General features: G+C 35.7%; 1 protein-coding gene across 1 annotated transcript in view; it reads right to left on the reverse strand.

Moving 5' to 3' along the window:
• Positions 1-17,421, reverse strand: part of side-VII (sidestep VII transmembrane protein) — a 294,862-nt gene that overhangs the window by 25,834 nt on the left and 251,607 nt on the right. Inside the window, exons 4-6 of the mRNA XM_028303336.1 lie at positions 14,040-14,150; positions 9,132-9,335; positions 6,881-7,032 (exon numbers count right to left, since the gene is read on the reverse strand). Coding sequence (XP_028159137.1) covers positions 6,881-7,032; positions 9,132-9,335; positions 14,040-14,150 — 467 coding nt within the window. The remainder of the gene's footprint in view (positions 1-6,880; positions 7,033-9,131; positions 9,336-14,039; positions 14,151-17,421) is intronic.

The following is a 17,421-nucleotide window of genomic DNA, read 5'->3' on the forward strand; positions in this document are numbered from 1 at the left end:
TGACATACAGGGCGTCCCAGAATGGGTGAATCAAACTTTTTTGGGAGTTAGCTTGACCTTAAACTACCTATAAAAATATAAAATTTTAGTTCAGAAATATAGAGTTAATGCTGATGATTCTAAATTCAATTACATACTTAAATGTATGTCTTTCTGTTAATAGGTACATACAAGTATATTATAAGGATATACTTAATGCCACTTTTCCTGCTACTTAATGTAGAAAAAAAAGTGAATTTTATCTTCACATCTCATCCCATGCTTCCCCCATCGCATTAATAACAGAAAACCCTCGGCTGCAAACGACATAATCCACAAAAAACGATTCGTCCAAAAAACCGAATCACACTTCTCGATTGTTACTACTATAGTTTCTTTCGCCGAGACAATTAGCGTGACCTTTTTTGTGGATTCGTGGTTACTTTCTGTTTATCTTGTTCGTTTTATTGTTTTCCTTTAGATTTTAGTTAGAATAAATAATCGTTAAGTCATGATAATGATAACAATTAACTACAAGGATTTAGGTAGTGTTGAAGATGCCGGTTAACTGTATGAAATGTATTAAAATAATTCGAGAGGAAATCAGTATTTTATTTATTTAAACTTTTAGCACACATACTAACAATGCACTGTGGCGGACTTAATGCCGGATGGTATTCTCTGCCAGTCAACCACGGGTCATGCAGAAAGAGTAAGGCGGTGAGGTGAGCGGCGGTAAGTATTCCGATAGCTCAGTAGATAAAGATTGCTTATGTCAAGTGATTGCACTTGGCAAGCGAAAAGTTATGACTTTGAGCCGGAGTTAATAATAATGTGGAAGATCAGATTTTCAGATTCATTTTGTTAATGGTCATAATTAGCCAGCCGACCCTTATCTGTGTGTTTAGACGCAATGAAACAAAAAAGCCAGAAAGCACTTTATTACAATAAGCCCCAATAGATATCTATTAGTTTATTAGCCTGTCCTAATGCTCTTATCTATACCAAAACCCGATCGTAAGGCCACCTTCGTATCAACAGAGAAATATATTAAAAGCTTTGGTGGACATCCCAAAGGGAATATAGCACCGATACGGCCCCATGTAAAAAAGATTTTTGTGGCAGAACCATTTTGAAATCTCTGAACTAATATCGAACCTGCAAAAACTAAATAGTTTTGCTACAATTGAAAACAGCAACAGTTTCGATGGATTTGCCTCAGAATAACATTTTAAAAAGTTTGGAATTACAGATGGGTGTAGAATAGAAAATATTGATAACTTTCCAGTAAATATACACTCAGGTTTCATTTTAAAGTATTAGATTTTTATTTCGATAAATAGGTAGTACGGAATTAAACTTCAGTAGGCCTAAGATGCGCGCCGTGATAACTTTTATCGACGTCAAAATGTGTGGACGAAATCGATAAAATGGCGTGATAACCGCTTATCGCTGCGCGCATCTTAGGCCTACAGGTCGATATAACAGGTATTACTATTATTTATGAATGCTATACAATTAAATTCTGTAACAGTTAGATTTTGGAAGGTAAATTATATTGATTTGTCTATGTTGATAGTCAAGACTCATTTCAGCTAGTGAAAGTATAATTGGCAAGATGAATATAGGATAAATAGAATCTAGGTGTATGTCTATTAGGTATATTAATATGTATTCTCATGTTATTTGATGAAATGGAATTAAATGATTGAATTAAATTAAATTCCACCTGGCATTAAGTCCGCCACTGTACAGTTGTATGTGCAAAAGTGTAAATAAAAAAAATAAAATATAGCATCAATTGATGCGTCATAATTATATGAGTTCTATTATGAAAATAGCTTTTTCGAGAATGTTTACGTGAAAAGCTCTAGAAAATTCTCTATCGTCTTTTGTGGGTTGCAAAAGGCATCTAAGTGAACTTCTGTATGTATTTGTAACAGTTTCAAAAATACATTTTAATACACTTTTATTATTAGAAACTCAAGAAGATATGACTCTACGCCCAACAATGGATTCAAATGATTGGTTAGTAAATTTGCACAATCAGCAATGCATGGAGATAAAAAGACAAGCTATAAAGTTACATTATGGTCTTCATATCTCAAGATTTTTTAATTGGATGACTAACCCGTCGTCTACTTTCAAATATCCAACTGTTAGCTTACAATCAAAATGTTATTGTACCAAAGAAAAACTTACATATCGACTGCCAGATAATATAGTCTGAATCCTGTTCTAATTGATTTTAATTAAGACTTGTTAATATTAATTTCTCCTTGGCACGTCGGCTCGGGATTTAATTAAATTACGCACAACAATCAAACTCAAGAGTAAAGCTTAAATGTTAATATATTACATACGGGAATATTTGATTGACATCGCATATTATACCCTAATCAAAATCTGTTCTGACGAGGTTGCCCTGTGAAATTTATACCTCGTGAGGTTGGGTATACAGGGTGATTTTGCAAGCAAACACTTGCCAAATTTTTAGGAGCGGCTCAAAATCAGTAACTTGATCATCATCATTATCATTTCCACAATGGCCGGTGGGTTGCTGCCGGCATCCAGTGCCTTCGCGCTACCTTTATGAGGTCGTGGATCCACCTTGTGGGTGAACGTCCTACGCTGCGCTTTCCGGTACGGTAATCGATTTACGTAAAAAAAATTTTTTTTTTTCATATTTAATTATTTTTATCCGCTGCAGGTTTAAAAATTGGCACACATGGATAAATTTACTTCGTTCCTAAAAATGCACACATTTAACTGCAAAGCAAAGCTTAATAGACATTATGGTATAAGCCTTAGCCTTTGAAACTTATGATTATGAGCACCCGTGAACAGTATCTTATTTTTTATAGAAAAATACCACGATTAAATATAATTACCATTAAGTTATTGTACCAGTGTGCTTCAAATTCGCACCATTGAAGCCATTAGACAGAATAATAATAGAGCTTATTCAAAAAAATTGGCATCTGTTTGCAAAATCATCCTGTATTCTACGTGGTCTTTTTCATTATTACTTGATATACTGAAGTTTGTTGAAAGTATCGCGGCGACAAATGAAATTAATAAAAGCGGGACTCAACTAGCAGAGGAAGAAAAATGTATTTTTTTTAAATTGCCACACTGCACTGCATACTGGGACGAAAGTTTTTTAATAAGGCTACCTTTACGTGTTACTTCTAAAAGGACTTAATTACAAACGCTTTGTATGAACTCTTGATGTTGACGCCCAAAAAACTTAATTAACTATAACCATAACCGGTGTTTTTTGTATGGAGTTTGACAGATTTTTGACGATTGTTATAGTTGAAATAACCTACAACCGATCAACATGGAAATCATTGGGGGAGGCCTATGTTCAGTAGTGGACGTCCTATGGATGAAAATTAAATGATGTTGATGAAAGTAAGATGGGAACCCAGCCATAATCTGTCTGTATATTGACGAGGGATTTGTATTGCAATTTCATATCCATTATCTTTGGACTCGTTTAAAGTTATACCATTTATTAATTTTATCCATGACGTAAATGCACATTACCATCGCTTGAGAGTGCATTAAGCGACACACACCATTTAACTTTTAGCCTCTGTGTGATACAGCAATGTTGTTTATCGTAATAATTAATTATTATGTATTAAATTAAAACGTATCAAATCTATTTTCGACTATAAACGCACTAATTTGACTTTGAGATAATGAATGTAAACAGCCTACAAGTTTAAATATTATTTGTAAGTCCTTTAATTTTGGATCTAATTTGTACACGAATAAGATGTTCTATTGAGCAAAAAATCCAACAAGCTTAATCTATTGAGCAGATTGAAAGGGTTGATAAATTGGTATTGCTAAAAGTGTATTACTTAGACTTGATACAAGTTCAGCAGTTCGCAGCAGGACCTAAAAGGGTCCGTTTGAAAACAGCAACAGCGGTTTGAAGTTTTGCAATAAATCACTGGATAAGGCTTAACAAATCGTAAAAGTTTTGGGAGAGCTTTTTCGCCTGCAAAAATGGGCCAAATTTGTGGCATATTAAAACACTGGCGATGTTGGTTTTGCCTACGCATTTACTTGTATGAATGTGTTGAACACGTTATTTGACCTCTATCTGGGNAATAAAATTTATTTGACACTTTTTTATAAATGCAGACGTTAGGACGACAACGCGTCAAGGTGAACTGTGTAGCATCTAATGTTATTTTATAAGTCGTTATGTGCAGTCAACAGCATATTAATATCAGATTACATATACTTAAATGTCGCAAACGCCACCTATTGGTGCCAACCACCACCCCGGTGGCAAACTCAAAGGGGAAGAAAGGATCTATGACACCTGTTTTATAAATATGAGTACATAAGATGCCACTGTAGTTGATGTGCTGTTGTCTGTATAACTATGATGAAAATGGATACCTCGCTTACCATTTTTTCAACATAGTTTGATTTGCACGTTCAGAAGTAAAGAGTGTATTTATTTAATAATAATAATAAATATCCTTTGCACAGCTAATGGATGCAATAGATAAAGTATCATTTTGTTTTCTAATTTAGAGAAAATAACCAAAAAAGCTAGCCAAAAATTACAGGCTTTATCTTTCCACAAGTTCCTACTACCCACATCCTGCAGCCTGTAGGCCCGTAGTAGATTTGTGTATTTCTTATTCATCCCGCTACAAGATGAATGTTTTATCTCGTTTAGTTAGCTCACTCGTCCACCTCTTGCGTCAAGCAGTCGACCACAATATAAGAAAGAGTCGAGGGCTTACTGCGAACACAACAATTTACTAACTTAAGTACCTACTATTAAGACTTCTTGTGAAAAAAAAACCATTTACCATAATCATTAGTTTAAAACGTCGTAAAATTATATATTATAAGCTTTCGCGTTCCATTTCAACTAAAATAGTAAGACACGGGTCTTAACGCGACGTTTATTAATGAGTTACATTACGTACTCATGGCTTGACCTTTCGGCTACTATGCTGCAGCCGTGGTAAAATTATATGCTTACATAGTAGTAAGTGACTGGCTGACTTGTCAATATTAGAAGATTATGCTGTCTGTGGCATGTAGAGCTTTCATATAGCCAAGTTTCTGATATTAACTATTTTGATTTTATGAGTCTCATGCCCGTTTTCACCATCACTCCTTAATTTTAGTGACCCCTATGGTAATAGATAACAGAAATATTGCTTTCACAGGGGTCCTCATTACTTTCGAATCTTTCAACCGACCACTCATTATACTTGATGACGCTTGCAGCAGCAATTGCAAGCAGTTTTACATAACGCAGTTATTTTTTTCTCGACAAGATAATATGTCCATTGTCCAAGGGCTTGTAAATATCACTGCTACTACATCCACTTACACTGTGGCCCTGCCAAAACTTAGGCAGGTCCCTTACGACCGATTTGAGTGCGATGCGAGCTCTGGCCTGTCCCATTCAATCTACATTTATTACTTTTACGTGCTCTTATTTTAAGTTTGCTCCGGATGTTGTTTCTTATGGCAGTAAAGATTATTGAGAGATAAATTGGCTGTCCCATTTGTCAAGATCGATGAGCCGTTTAATGGTGTCCTTTTTTAAGCAGCTGGTTATTGTCTACGACAGTAATTTAACAGGTTGCTTTTGGTCTTAACTGGTTTTAGCCCACAACATTAAGCTATAAAATAGAGGCAGTATTGTCGCAAAATAGCAAATTAATAAGATTAAATTGAAATTAAGCTTTTAGGTATGTCAAATTGTATAGTTTCAGATTTAAAGATATCACACGTGTTATCATATAAACAAATTATTGAGCAAATGAAGTAAAAAACAACTGCTCCTATGTAATAAGCAACACACGACCCAAGAACATTTATGTAAACTGAAAGATTATTATAACAACTCATGCATGACGACCATCACCACATTGTCATTGTTATAATGACTGATAAAAACAAGAAATATCTCATTAAATTCAGATTTTTACATATTATTCGGCGGACCAATAAAATACCGTTTAATTTGAAAACAAAAAGCTGTAATATTCCGTCTTCAGGATTACGAAGGCTAGCATGGATTATTGTAATTTATTTTTTCCTACAACATTTTGCCGAAACAACGACTGTTGCTCGTACATAATTTATTATTAAGCTAAAGGGTTTTTGATAGGCCTTAATGTTTTTTTCATGAGTAAACGCGTACGTGTTTAGCATCGTCAAAGGAAAATCCAACTTGTTCCAATCTGTGTAAGGTTTGTTCTTGCATTATCAATTTTATTGGTGGATAATGCGATTGGAGCAGCAGGTGAGGTTTTCGCGTCTAATACACTTTGGTAAGAATCGGAACATAACAACTCAATAAAAAATATTGGAGTAATCTCTTCATTTTCGAGATATTTTCTGTTGGATACAATGTTTGGCAAATAGGTACTTTTTTATCTCTTGCGAATGGGAAATTCATCAATATTTCAATTTGTCTATAAAAATAAACTAAAATCTAAAAAGTTTAGGTTATTCTAGATTAATAAAGTAAAAATATTGAACATTGTATCTCACTTTTCAAAACAACTGGTTCGCTCTTTTTAGTACAATTTACTAGTAACCCTCCAGATAATCTAAAAGTAAATTAATTGAGAAGATGAGCATTTTATATTTTATTTGGGTCGTACTAATTCACTCTAAGGCTGAGTTGCACCACCTAACTTTGACGGTAACTATAACGTTATCCGATGTTTTTTGTATGGAGTTTGACAGATTTTTGACTTTGTCAAAGTTAAAGTAAGCTGGTGGAACCCAGCCTAAGTCGTCTGACGTCCACTGCTGGACAAATACAGATTCTGCGCATACACAGTGTGTTTTTTTAAAGAAAATGGTTAATACAAAATAGAACATAAAACAAACTTACCGTCTCCTTAGCGTTGTTGATCCTATGCCCGTTCTTCCACCACGTGATGGAGGCGGGAGGTCTCGACCCTGAACTCTGGCAGAGGAGGTCGTACCTCCTACTTGCTGACAGAGGCTGGTTTGAGCCGAGGATGTGCACTGTGAGGGGAGGAACTGTGGACAAAAGATAAGTGATCTTATCTTATCTTATTTAATTTTAGGGGCTGTGCGTGAGCGCAGTGCCGTGATAGTAGACATTAATATCCGTATTCACAAACGATGCTTGCTTATGTGAAGCAGCAAATCGAACGCATAGCGTTGAATAGAGCTTTGATTGGTTCGTGTGTCACCCGTGCGTCCACGCGCACTGTGAGACCTCATAGTAATGTTTGTAAATACGGGCGTAAGTATAGTTGTAGAACAATGAGGGCTATCGTTTTAGCGCTCACCAGTTAGCGCCACTGTAGAGTAAGGTCCTGTCACTTACTAGTAGCGAAGACAGTGGCACCAGCTGGTGAGCGCGAAAGTGGTAGGAGGACTATCGTCTTTGCACTCATCAAGATGGCGCCACTGTAGAGTAAGGTCCTGTCAATCGCCAGGGGTGCCAACTGTTAAGTATAAAAACGATAGCCCTCATTGATAGCATAATCGGGAAATACAGTTTTGTTGCAAACTCGCAGTTATTATATCTACTTACTTAAGATACAAAATCTATTGCCGTAGACGTTCACGCTCACACTTATTCGGTTTTTCAAAGCATTTTATTTAAGAGACATGATTATCAGATCTTTCAAAGCACTTTTGGACGGCTCAAATAACTTGGCCTACCACTACTTAATTTTGCTTAGTAAAGTAAATAAAATGTACCTGATATTCATTTCAAATAAAATTATTTCAAATTTTCATCTTATAATTTGTATTTGAGATCATATTTTTGGTTAATTTAACTTGAACGAACACAAAATTGAATAAAATAATGTAAACATTAACAAAAGACAATCGAGTGAGCTCGAATTTAATCGTTTCAAAGGTTTCTTACTGGCCAGTACACTGATAAAATTATCATGATTGATTATGAAGGTCGTATCACATTATTCCACTTAGATACAGCTTGATTTTGACAGGAATTCGAAAATGGAACAATCTTTTCTTATTTAGCTTCAAGGTATTATTTTGAATTTTTTTCCTAACTGGCCAGATTTTCAAACTAGACAGACTTCAGCAACCAAAATAAATCCTCAAAATAAAAAATAAAACATGTAATTTTACAAAAATGTGCACCAGACCACCAGACCGTATATTCCCCGCGTTCTTTTGTTCCACAAACTTTGAACTACGTGAAATATAGTCTGCACTGTCTCAGAGTAAGTGGCAACTCTTTGAAGGCAAAGAACACGAGTGTCGGAGGTTCTCTAGAGACGAGAGCGAGTGAGCGCGGGTTCACTTCTTGGCATTTCGCTTTGGGCGATAAGTTTTTACTCGCAGCTGCGTGAAACGAAACGCTCACTATTCAAAACTTGTTTTTGTTCAGTGGGAATTAATAGACTTGTATTATGGTTTGATGTTAGAATTAAGCGTCGAAATTAGTTTTCAGTAATGTTAAGTACACGCCTTGCATAATTAGGCAGTAATTAATTAACGGTCAAAAGTCGCGCATTTTATGTTATTAACGTGACAAAGTGTTTCTTGTGTTCTCTTTATAGGCCAAATTAATACCAAAAATTTATAATAAACCTATTATTTACGGCGTTATCAACTTACACAGCTACTTTTTGTCCGTCTACGTCCAGAAGTTTTACTATCCGTTCGCGCTAAGTTTGCCGCTGGCGATATGACGTTACTCAAAGGGTAGCGTCTATAAAACTATAACAAACTCTATTTGAAATATTTTTTATTTATTCCTATTATTGATAAAAATTGTGTATTTGGGTAAAATAAGACACATTAATTGCGTTTAATCACTAACTAATTGCGTTTAATCGCGGCAAGGGGACGCGCATTCCACGAACCGGCAAACTTAGCGCGAACGTGTGGTACATAACTAGGCTATAAACAATACTAAATACTCACAGTTCATATCCAAAGTAAGTGTGGTCTCGATAGGGTGCGCTCGGGGATGGTTCGAGGCCCCACACGTGAGGGCCGCTCTAACATCAGTCCGGGCCAATGGCCCTACCCTCAGGATGCCCCGGACCCCAATCCCAAGCTTATCTTATGTAGGTACTAACTATCTTGCCATTAAAAACTAAATAAATAAACAATTGAATACTCACAGTTCATATCCAAAGTAAGTGTGGTCTCGATAGGGTGCGCTCGGGGATGGTTCGAGGCCCTACACGTGAGGGCCGCTCTGACGTCAGCCCGGGTCAATGGCCCCACCCTCAGGATACCCCGAACTCCATTTCCAGAAAGGGGGGAGGCAGGAGTGTCAGTCTCAATTTCATCCCTGAACCATTTGACCCAGGGCCTTGGACGACCTGAAGGAAAAAAGTTTACATTATTCTAAAAATAACAATTAAGTCTAGACCAAATGTGTAAAAAGTTATGTTAAAATCTGTAATTCAGTTATGCTTCACCTAACTTGCTACAGGGTGTTTCAGAATGGATGAATTGCTATGGGAGGCAGCTTGACCTTTGACATACCCCTAAAATATAAAAAAAAGTATTGAAAAACCAATCTGCGATGGCATTACTGAAATTATAATACCTTTGAGAAATAAACCTTTTACAAAAAGGTTTCTTTTATAAAAAAATCAGTTTAGTCAAGTTCGAAATTACTCGTATTTCAATCTCTATGAGATTTTTGAAAGCAGTGTTTTTCGTGGAAATTTTCGCAAATGTAGTTTATTTACTCATGAAACTATTAATATTATAATTTTAATCAACAACTACTAACGAATGATTCTCGTTGTTATGCCAGGTGGCAAAAATAAAAGGCAACAAAACGAAAGTTCTTCGTTTTCTCAATAATTTTCATTAAAACTGGTCGGCGAAATGTTTTGGAAGTCATAACAAAACTTCGCTTCGAGACAAATGAAGAAAATAACAATCAAATAACGGTGAAACTAAATCATCAAAGAGCAAAAGAATTCGCGGAATAGATACCTATAATAAAAATTATGCTAATATAATTGTGAATATTGGCACAATATTGGTCACAATCGAAAAAATACAAAGGGCTCACTACAAATACAATCTTTTGTATGTTCTATCATTATCATTTCAGTCATAAGACGTCCACTGCTGAACATAGGCCTCTCTATATGCTTTGATCTTTATAACTACGCAACGGATTTTGATGCGGTTTTTTGTATTAGATAGAGTGATTCAAGAGTAAGGTTTAATGTATACTTAGCAACCGTGCGAAGCCAGGGCGGGTCGCTAGTACTTTATAAAATCAAACATTACAAATATAAAATGTGTTTATTGTATATTCTGAAATTGGACTATGACGGAAATTAGTCCGAAGAAACTAAATGCTAAAAAATATTTACAATCTTTTTGTATCCTTTAATTTATAAGTGGATTTGGAACGATCTGTATTTCATATACGGTTCAAAATAAATCGATGAATTTTATAGAAGGTTCAAGTTACACAAGGAACACTTAATCCGGGCCTTTTCAAGGCGAGAGTGAATAGGCACTTACAGGGCAGATATGTACCATCCTAGACTGCATTTCACTTAACACCAGGTGCGATTACGGTCAAATGCCTGCTTTGTCATGCATAAAAATGTTCATCTATTTACCTAAAATGAAGCCTACTGTATCAATATCTTCTATACGCCAGTCTTCTAGCGAAGAACTAAATTAAGTTATTCAATTAAAAGATGTTGAATGTTAATCGAGTTTCGGGGAAGATGGATCTAAAAGTGATTAGACAAGCGTTCACTTAAGAAAATGAATATTTAAGTTCTGAGTTGATAAAAAGTGCTGCTTCCCCGTTTGATAAAGGATAGAACATAATTTGAAGGCTATTGGGAAGAAGAAATTTTGTGGAAAATACAGGGTGATTTTACAAACAACATCCAGTTTTTTAATAAGCTCTACGAGTATATAACAATGTAACAATAGGTACTACTTTATCATAATTATTTTTAATCGTGGTATTTTTCTCAAAACAAAATTATTGGAAATCTAATTCGCGAGTGCCTCATATCTTAAATTTAAAAGGTCAAGGCTTATTTTTGCCCACCATTATGTGTATTAAACTTTGCAGTTACATGTGTGAGCATACTTTTCTATGAACAAAGTAAATCCACCTTTGCCAATTTTGAACCGCAGCGGATAAAAATAATTAAATAATGAAAAAAAAAGCGTTTTCTTTATGTAAAGCGATTAAGTTACTGATTCAGAGTCGCTCCTAATAATTTGGACTTTCACCCTGTATACATTTTCCTGGGAAATAAGAACCTTATAAATATCTTTCTATAGTTTTACATTTTGTTGTTGGTAAGCCTTATAAGCTCATGTGCCAAAATAGTACAGTTGCTATAATTTTCAATGCTATATCTCTTATTCATAAAACTCAATAACTCTTACTTCGTCAGAAATTATTTCTAAAGTACCTACTATAGATGCTTATTCTGTGACAATACGAGTACGTAGCTACGTTATTAATTCATAATAGTAGGCTGTCGCCTAACTCCTTTCGTCCAGCTACAATCGAGTAAAAGTAATAAATTCAGGTTGTTGAAAATTAATTAATTTCCCCCTTATAGAGGATAACTCGTCCGAATCCATTATGAATATAAAACAGAATGAAAAGGGTGAGGTGAGTTTTTACGTAACAAAATCTGTCAATGTTAATGTACACAGCGCAGGTATAACAGATAGAAACATTTTAATATTTATGCAGTCGATTGGTACTAAATAAGTACATTAGATTAGACTATACAAACTTGTTGAAAAAAGAGAACCTATTTTGTAATAGGTTATCTATAACTAGGTACAGTCGCGGAATGAAAAGGTTCGTCACCTTAGTGTCGGTTTTCGCTTGCACTAGGTACTGTAAGAGTCAAACCTGCCAACATAACAGTGCAAGAAACAGTGCTGCTAACATTGAAATAAATATGACGTTTGCTAACGGATAAGGTTTTGCTTGTTTATTTTTCTATCCCATCAGTGCAATGCTATGATGACATTGACCAATTGACAATAGTTTTTTTTATTTAATAGAAATAATAATGGCAGTTTGAACCAAAAAGAAGGTTTTAGTTTATTATCAATCATAATAATCTTCTTGACAAGATAAATCGTCAAACAACTTTGATCTGAATAATTTTGAACTTTACTGACGAACAGTTAAAGATTATTTTCTCTAACTCAAGATTATTCTGTAACATAGTTTCAAAAGGTAATATGTGCTCGCAATTCATTCAAGGAATCAATTTGAAAACTGACGAACCTTTTCATTCCGTGACTGTACATAAGATCTCATAGTGTTAGGCTTGATAAAAACTGTAATTATTATACCTAAGTATTTTAAGGTTTCTGTAATGCAGCAAAGGACAGCAATAAAACTTGATGATTTTAAGTAAGATGGAGTCTAGCGTGGCACATATTATGTTTCTTTCTGTTCTGTTCTTTGGTGTGCAATAAAGAGTATTTATTATTATTATTATATGTACCTGCCCAGTGCCCAGTATCTATTCAATCTCGCCTTGAAGATGTCCACATTATAGTGTTCGAAAAGATATCAACAGGCAGCGAATTCGAGGAGTTCGCAACACGTTAGTGCTAGCTGGTTGAATGTCGATAATGAAGCGATGATAGGTTCAATTTTACAACAAAATGTATAGCCCTATGTATATGACGTGCTGTCGACTGTACCATCGACTGTACTTAGATAGGTAAAAGACAATGCCGGAAATTGGCTCCTTTTTTTTGTGCGGCCCCATCGACCAAACCTTGTTTTTTGATTACAAAATAGTGTAATAAACCAAACTTACTATGACATGACGTAATACCTCTACACTCAGTCTGAATTGAGTTACGAGCATTAGAAGTTTGATGATTTTACATACTAGATTTGCTTTTTGCGCACAAGTTTTGTAACAAATTGCAACAAAATATTGACATTGTATGTGTAAACAAACAATACCATCCATTAAAGGCTCCAGACATCAGTATGGAGCAGAATCAGCACAATAAAAAATAGCGCAATATTTTGTTGCAATTTCTTACAAAACTTGCGCGCAAAAATGGCCGCGCGAAAAAAAAAGACGCCACCTTCCACACAAAATCTGGCATTGCCATTTCTGGTGAGTAAAAAACGTACTGGCTTTTACATCTTAACACGACGTAGGTTCATAATGAGGGTGCGAAATGTATTAATTTATGGGAGAACTCGGGAACGCTTAATTTTGGCTGTTATCTCGGGCCCTTATAAATTTGTTTCCGATTTCGGAGTACGGTTTGTCAGGTGGTAATCGGTACATTTTAAGCTGAAATTACCTATAAAAACGCCGTCGAAAAAGGTAAATTGCTTTGATCTGATGCATGTATCATGCATAAAATAAAATCAATCACTATTAAAACAGCTCTTAATTCTCAAAATTAAGGAGCTTCTTTATGAATAAAGTTTAAATTAGTCTTTTTTTTTTGTTGGGCGTCAAACTTGTTTTTTTTGTTCCTTTCGTAAAGGCACGTGTAATCAAATCTATTTCAAACTACAACAGCCTAATATCAAAGTTTGATGATGTTTTTTTTTTAATTTCTATGTTGTTTAAGTACCTACCAATGATCCTGATAATAAGAGAGAAGCAGTTCATACAGGTGTCCCAAAAAGTAGTGTCAAGCCGATCACTAGGGCTAACCGAATCACCCCATGTATGTTCCGCAATTTTTAAAAGTTTTCGAGTTATGATTGTTTTAGGCGGGTTTTAGAATCGCGCTGACCGCTCGCTGATCGTCGGCGCTGACAGATAAATATGTATGTAATTGAAGGGAACGTTACTGGGTGACGCTGATCGCTTGGCGCCGACGCTTCATACATTTCGCCTGTCAGCGCTGACGGTCAGCGTGCGTCAGCGTGACTCTAAAACCAGCCTTAAATTTTTGTGCTTGACTCTACTTTTTGGGTCCCCCTGTATATTCATAGTTAATTTTTCTTTTTAGTTCCGTTACCTCTGGCATATTATACGAGTCACATCACTCGTACTCCCGCAGGGTTCACTCACCTCCTGAGACGTCACATTTGAGCGTAAAGGAGTCGCCCTCGATGTAAGGCCCGACGATGGCCTGCTTGACGTCACCCTTGTCGTCGATGATGATCATCTTGTTTGGAGGCACTGGTAACAAAAAAATTTATGATTAGAAAAAAACCATGGAAGAAAGAGAAAAGAACGATGTGTTAATTAGAGGTGAGGTAAAGCAAACTTTATAATACAGGGTGTAATTGAAATCGATGATATCCTTTTAAAATGAGACAAGTCCGATGAGTGATTTTGTCTTTATTTTTACTACAAAAGTGTATCCTTTTAGGAGACGTTTGAACCAGGGTTTTTACTAATAAAGTAATTAGCTAACATTTTATTTATATTTCTTTTAATTGATTTCATGTGTACTACCACCCCTGAGATGGGCGTTGTTTTACAAAACCACACCCTATATTTGCATTGAATCGTACCTACTATAACCTCTTCCTTTTTTGAAGTCGTTTAAAAATATGAAATACACTCTAGGTAATAATAGAACGTTCTTCTTATTTCACAAGAAACAAAACACTATCAATAAATTCTCACTACATTTTCTTACAACAAAAGTTCCGTATCACTTGAAATTCAATAAAGCCACCCAAGTAAAGTAAAAAGCTATATTGCGAAGAAGCAAGGAACAAAGACCATGAAATTATATCTATCTCATTATCAATACTGATAGAGTCGGGATTTCCAATTATCATTACGATCGGCATAACTGCCGTCGGCAAATGAAGTAGAAAATTTTTCCTCCATTCGTTTCTCATTCCGAGATTGTTACCTTTAAAGGTCTGGGCTGGGCTACCTTTATCAAATTGTTATTGCCCCAGATTTCCTTGTAATTCTGATAGCAAGTTTCTATAGACTCAATTCTTATAAAGATAGAGAGTAAGATACTCGTAGGGTCAAATTAATCAGAAGAATATTGATTAAATTAGCTGAATGAATAAAAATTAAAGGCTACCTTTTTTATACTGTATTTGACGTTCACAAGTGCTACAGACTAGTGGTCAAAATTAAATAAAATAAATTTGATTTTAATTATTTTGAGATTTTTTAAAAATTGTGTTAAGTTGATTCCCATTGGCATCGTTCGTGATAGTTTTTAGTGTAGTATGGCTTGCTCTTGATAGAAACCTCACCAGAGAAGGGTGCAGAGCAATGTTTTGTGGAACGAGCATGCCTAGAAGAATAGGTCCGTTTTCCACCAAAACGGAGCAGATCGGAAAAGTGTTTTGAACAACCAAACAGATTTCATTATTTACACTTCTCCGTACAGCCGGTCCGCGCCATGTCACTGCCGCTGTCAGTCTGGTCACAATTTGACGGCCCGATACTTCTCCGCTATGCTTCGCTCTTCTCCGTCTTGGTGGAAACCGGGCCTCATACTGCGAGTAGGTATAATTCTTAACACCTATTAATAAATCCCACATAAATATTTTTTCTTTCTTTCAATATCTTTAAAGAAAATTAGAGATCTACAACATCTCTTGTACCTACGTAGAATAGCTATTTAGTAAAACCACTAAACTAGGTCCAGTTTTCAGGATTTTGTTCCTTTTTATCACATAACAAAAATATTTATCTGCTTGCTTTAACTTATTTTATGAAAACTAGATTTGCAATCTCCCGGATCCTTCTACTGCATTCCAGCAGAACTAAACGTGCTCCTTGACATATTTAGCACGCCTTTGTGTTGGTGCTTCGGTCCAAGTGTCGCGCACTTTGCCGAATAATCTGGTTCTTGTTCCTACAAAATGCGTTGTGTGCCTCATGCAGTTTGTTAGGTCCAGTTAACTGTTAAAGTATTTGCTTTGCAGACTTTGTTGTTATAAGAACTGTTAAAAGGTCTTATAAATACGCCCTCTGTCCCATCTAGTGGACGTAGGACCTTAAGTCAAGTAATGATGTTTGGGCAAGAATCTGGCCCCAACATCATTTATTTTCACAACACAATAAATAAGCTGGCAACAGTAAAATTATGCGAATTGATTTATCAATATTGTGTCCCATCTGAGAACTGAACGTTCGGATTGAGAAAGTCCAACTTTCTATAAAACAAGGATGCGTTTTTACACGGTGGCGTATTTTGAACTCCATATTGAGACGCTATAAGATTTAAAACTAATTATACAATATTGGTTAAATGGTTTGTTAAACAATGAACTCTTTTTGATATCAAACGCAGTTAACCGCGTGGGAAAGTATACATTTAATTTTCTTCCTTAAATTCGGTAAGTGATGTTATCACACATCTTTTTTTTATTCACAACGAGGAAACTCTTGGCCTGTATCTCACCTGATGGTTAGTTATGATCAGGCCAAAGGTGGAAGCGAGCTTCACCCGGAATCCTCAACCACGGAGGTCGTTTCACTAGTGTGAAAAATTCATTGTGAAAATACTTAATTCATTATGAATACACCCTGAAAGCTTACGGGACTATTCCCACCTCTCGTTTCCACCACTGCAACTCCTGTGTAGCCAGGATCTACAGCTTGACCGCCACAAAAACCCAACCAATGAAGGTCAAGTTTGTCCCGGGGGAAAGTTAAACTGTCATTGGACCCGCAACGAAATTAATCAGAAGAACATAGGAGGAGTTCGAAATTAAGGTTCGACTTCCCTCCATTGCAAAGCGGATGACAGGTGACAAACAAAGGTTTAAAACCTTTAAGAAAAAGATTATGCACCACGGACAATAAATTAAATTAAGGGGGCCTATCTNTTCAAAGGTCTGGGTTGGGCTACCTTTATAAAATTGTTATGGCCCCAGATTTCCTTGTGATTCTGATAGCAAGTTTCTATAGACTCAATTCTTATAAAGATAGAGAGTAAGATACTCGTAGGGTCAATGAAATCAGAAGAGTATTGATTAACTTGTAAAGTTTATCTGTGGAAACTGATTAGGCTACTGTACTGTTTTTATTTTTTAAGTTCACATGTATAAACTCATGCTGTTTGTTTCCTTAATAAAGAAAAAAAAAATAGCTGAATTAAAGGCTACGTTTTTATACTGTATTTTGACGTTCACAAGTGCAACTAGTGGTCAAAATTAAATAAAATATTTCTGATTTTGTTTTTTTTTTGAGATTTTTTAAAAACTGTGTTGAGTTGATTCGCATTGGCATTGTTCGTGATAGTTTTTAAGGGTGCAAAGCAATGTTTTGAGGAGCGAGTTTACCCAGAAGAATAGACCTGGTTTTCACCAAGGCGGAGCAGAGCGGAGAAATGTTTTGAATTACCAATCGCATTTCATTATTTCCACTTCTCCGCCCACGTCGTGTCACCACCGCTGTCAAATTCTATGGAATTTGACGGCCGACACTTCTCCGCTCTGCTCCGCTTGGTCCACCAAGGCTACTA

The sequence above is a fragment of the Ostrinia furnacalis genome, unplaced genomic scaffold, assembly GCF_004193835.3.
Source record: "Ostrinia furnacalis isolate ACB-3 unplaced genomic scaffold, ASM419383v2 OfSCF1232, whole genome shotgun sequence".
In the NCBI taxonomy this organism is placed as follows: Eukaryota; Metazoa; Arthropoda; class Insecta; order Lepidoptera; family Crambidae; genus Ostrinia; species Ostrinia furnacalis.